At 33.5% G+C, this 4,889-nt stretch overlaps 1 protein-coding gene across 1 annotated transcript in view; it reads left to right on the forward strand.

Annotated features, from left to right (window-relative positions):
* LOC107738661 (protein MON2 homolog) overlaps positions 1 to 4,889 on the forward strand; it is a 33,882-nt gene that overhangs the window by 12,210 nt on the left and 16,783 nt on the right. Inside the window, 2 exon segments of the mRNA XM_016550447.1 lie at positions 2,321 to 2,433; positions 2,703 to 2,807. Of these exon segments, the coding sequence (XP_016405933.1) occupies positions 2,321 to 2,433; positions 2,703 to 2,807 (218 nt within the window).

The raw sequence follows: 4,889 nt of genomic DNA on the forward strand, positions 1-4,889 counted from the left end.
GAATGAGTGAGTCATTTAGTCCTTCATTCAACAGATTCGTTCAAACGGCTGATTCATTCAGAAACGAGGCAAGTGACTACTGTCTTTATGAATGGGTTACTGAATCATTGACTCACTTAATTCGTTCAAAAACGTGGATTCATTCAGTAACGAAACACCGCCGTGTGTTGCTGAGAGACACACAACGGTTCTGCTGTGGCTTTGATTGGAACTATTTTCATCCGCAAAATTTAGCAAAAATAGTCAATATTGTGTCTAAAATGTAAGTCACTTAATTTTAACTTCTTGTTTATTGTACTACTATTGTATAAAATCACATTGCAATCGTGTTGAAACCTTTTGGTCGTGCAATGTTGCGTACCTAAATTATATATTATAAATTTCTTTAGCCTAACTTTCTGTGTGTGCTGTTGCACTCATTTGTGTTGATTTCTGCATGAGTCTCTCTCACACACTCACTCAGGCTGCGCAGGCCTCATCTGACGACATAAATACATTATCAGTCGCCAGAAGTGTGACGTCAAAACAGACCGGCTCAGAATTGGCAGATTGGCCACCAGTCACCGGTCTGGGCCGGTCATGCGGAAAACCGGCTAATTCCGGTCCCTGGCCGGTCGATCGGTGCATCTCTACTACCTGCCATCCAATAATTACAATAAGCTCAGAAACAAAGTCTCCGTTTTCAAATTCTGTCAAAATTTGAACAATCATTTAAAATGTTGATGTAAAACAGCCTTGTGTATAATTTAATTCTTACATGGAACTCAAGTTTTTGAGCGTTATGAAATATATTTGATTAATTGAATTAATTGATATCATTGCCCTGCGTACTGATTTTGGGCTGCCGATTCCAGAAATAGTGCTTGTTTTGCTCGAGCATGTCACACTTTTTGCATTTTTGTAGCATTTTTGCTTTTGACAAACCATTTTTAAGGTGATGAAGTCTTGTATTCTCCTTTAATCAGCAGAAAAACTGCCACAAAGACACGACTCCTGTCTGCATCTGAACCAGATTACAACTATTTGTTCAATCCTCGGCCCATTTTCACATGTATTTCACATTATTTTATGCCTAATCCTGATTTCAAGGTAAAAATTATGGCCAGTGATAGAAGAAAATGCAAATATAGTCCAGATGTTTTCTGCTGCATCTGTGGGTGTTTTACTCTATCCAAATAGCAACAGAAAATACATTTATACATTTATATTTATGTTTTTGTAAAGTTCTTTGACATTATTGGAGTATTTTTCCACAGATTGTAAATTAATGCAGATTGCATTAAAGCTGATACATAAACACAAGTGGACAAATCTTCATTCATATTACGTAAAAATAAATAAATAAATAAAATAACTACATTGTGGAAAGTTCTTATTAATATTTTTGAACTAAGCATAATCAAATTAGTTCTTTTTTTTTTTTTTGTAAATCAGCAGTTTTTATTTATTTATTAATACTTAAACTTTATTTTCAGTCTGGTTTTCCTCTAAATCAGGGTTCCTACGGGGTTTGGAAAAGTATGGAATTTGATTCAAGTATTTTCCAGGTCTTGAAAAGTATGGAAAAAAAGAAAGCAGAGTATGGAAAAATATTTGTTTCGCTATTTCGTTTTTATAATAGAAAATGAAGAATTGAATGAAAATAAATTTAATGTACAAGCAGGGAGATTTCATGGCAGCTGTTTAGTGATTCTTTAGTGATTGTCAAATATGCACTTTTTGATTATGCAAAATGCAGGTTATAAGCATTTTGGGTTTCTTCTCACAATATTCTTAGCACCGTATTACATAGCCTCAAGGACCTTTGCAAAAATAAAAAAATATGCAGACTTTTATTTGCGCACGAGAAACCATTAAACTTAGCATATAGGACAATGCACACTGAGCCACCTATTGTGCCATCAGCCCATTTCACAGTGTGGTTTCTTAGCCTCTACAAAGAATGCGTTTAAGAGACCCTAAGGGCTTTTTATTTTAGGGACTCTGTGTGTTGTCATGAGAAAATCAATGAAAAAACCCAGAGAAAATAAAAAATATTTACAAATGACTGAACTATATACCAAATATAAAGCTGAAAATAATGCTCTATGGACCATTTATGTTAAATATTGTATGAAAATCTGTTGAGAGGTTTGGAAATGTGAGTTTTTTTTAGTTGAATTTTGAAATGGAAAATAATGGGTAGGAACCCTGTAAATGGAAACGTATATTTCGTGATTCAGTAAAAAATTCATTTCGGTGCATCACTGGCCACAAGCCTTAGGACCTTTGTGTGTGTAAGTGTATGTAGTTTAATGTGTGTGTGTGTGTGTGTGTGTAGTGTACTCTATCCAGGGTCAGAGTGTGCAGATGGTCAGTCCGTCCAGTGAATCTCACCAGCAGGTGGTAGCAGTGGGTCAGCCGCTCACCACACAGCCGCAGGGCACCGTAGTGGTAAATCACACACGTTTACCTTACTATCGAAAACATGACATAGATTTCTGTTGCTTTTATATGATGTTAATTATGGCAGAGCGCAACAGCACTTCAGACGACAAGAGTTTTAGTCTAATAAAGGCAAACAGACAGCTAATTATGACTACAGAGTAACTCTAGCTACTCTTAAGTTGTTGACTTCATTTCTAAATCAGTTTCAAGTGCAGCTGAATATTGTTCCAGGTTAATTGCGAGGGCTTTTCTTTCTCTCTCTGTCTGTGAATCAGCTGACAGCGAAGAACATTCAGTGCATGCGGACGCTGCTGAATTTGGCTCATTGTCACGGTGCTTATCTGGGAACCTCATGGCAGCTGGTTTTAGCCACACTACAGGTACAGGAACACGGTTCAATCACCACAACATACACACTTTATCTGTCTTTATCTTATCTTGTTCTGGACCGGGTTTTAGCAGTAATTGAACGATCAGAATCCAGAAAACTTGCATGATGTTTGTTCATTGTATAGGGATGTGATTTTATTCCATATTTATACAGATTTCCGTATTTTCCAACGTACAACCCATGTGAATTGCGAAATACAAACTGCAAAACATTGAGTATTTTTAAATTTATTTATGCATAATATGCATAAATGGGGAGGTTTTCCTTTTTTTGTCCTTTTGCTGATGACATGCCTGACTGGAATTGGCAATCTAATACAATCTAATCTAATATAACAATATAATATCATTATAATCAGTAACATACAATACATTTTATAAATAAATATAATGCATAATAATAATATTTTAATATAATATATAATAGTAATAATTAGGGGTGTGACGAGACACTTATCCCACGAGACGAGACACGAGACTGGGTTCACAAGAACGAGACGAGATTTTTAGACTTTTTTAAAAGAAATCCTCAATGTTGAAATATATAGGGAAAAATAGTCTTTTATTCAACTGAAAAACACAAAATGCAAAAAAGTAAGTGCTGAAATCAACTTGTACTTTATGAAATGATACATATATTTTAATAAATTTTATCCAGTAATAAACAGCATGTAAACACTGCAAAATGTTTTGCCACAAACTCAACTGACAGGCAAGTAATTGCACAAAAATTATAAATAGTATAGATAAAAATAAATAATACACAACATAAATATCCCTTTAAAGTGGAAGTGAAGCAGTCAGTCAAGTTTACATTATTTAGTAAACTGATTTCCACTTTAATAAAAAAATATATAATAAACACGATTAATGTATCCATTTAAAAGAATAAAGCAGTTGTTCCCAAACTGGGGGGCACGGCAAAGCTGAGGGATAGTTAGGGCCCTGTGAAATCCATTTTATTTTTTCCTAAATTCCGTTTAATTTTTTTTCCAAATTCCATTTTTTTCGTTTAAATTTTTCTGGATTCCGTTTTTTTTATTTTTTATTTTTTTTATTTCTCGACTCCTTTTTAATAGTTAAATTAAATGTTATTAATTAAAAAGCATGTCTAATTAATTAAAATCATGTAACTTATACATTTTCACATCAATTTATTAAAAGTTTAACAAACATTCCGTGTTTAGGGCCCTATGAAATGTTTTATTTTTTCCCACCATATTATTTATATTTTTTATTGTTACCAAATTCTGTGTTTTAGCAAGTCTAATTATTTGAATGCATAAAACAACTTAATTTATTCTTTTTTTTTTGAACAATTTATTCATTTTTTCCCCTCAGAAATTCTGTGTTGTGTATTTAAATTTTTCTGGTTATCAAATGAAGGCATAAAACATTAATTTAATTTATCATTTATCTTTTAATTATTGAAAATTAAGCAAACAATTTTTTTTTTTAGCAAACAAAGGGGATTTACTATTAAAATTAAAACATGGAAGACATGTTTTGTGTGATTATTTAAAAAAATAATTGTTTCATTTTAGTAGTAGTAGTAGTATGCTATGTACATTCTACTGAAAAATAGTTATAGGCACAATGTCTTCAAATCAAACCGGACTTTTATTTTGACGGGTTGCCGTGAATACCTTTACAGTTCTGTGTATGAGATATGACGCTAGTTTTACTCAAATCAAACGCTAAAATGCTCATGAAGTGACTCTCAGAGCAGTTCTGGAGATGTTGTTCATGTGTTTACGTCCTCATTTAGTGCGACGGCAGATGCTGAAATCACCGCGAGTGTCACGCGCGCTTCAGTGTGTGTGTAGTAAATGAAACCGCGCGTGTGCGCCATTCATTAACAGAGACAGGCAGAACATGCAGGATTCATATTTAAATCGACTTTTGCGGCTTAATATTTACAGATACTAGTCCATATCGTGATTTGATTTAAGTGTAATGACCTACTTTTGATTAATTCATTCAAAATTTGACAAATTCCGTGACATTAAGCGTTAAACTGAATTCTGTTTTTATGACTGGATAAAGACTACACTGCGTAATTTTCCCGCTAT

Source organism: Sinocyclocheilus rhinocerous, unplaced genomic scaffold (assembly GCF_001515625.1).
Source record: "Sinocyclocheilus rhinocerous isolate Xijiao unplaced genomic scaffold, SAMN03320098_v1.1 scaffold401, whole genome shotgun sequence".
Classification (NCBI taxonomy): domain Eukaryota; kingdom Metazoa; phylum Chordata; class Actinopteri; order Cypriniformes; family Cyprinidae; genus Sinocyclocheilus; species Sinocyclocheilus rhinocerous.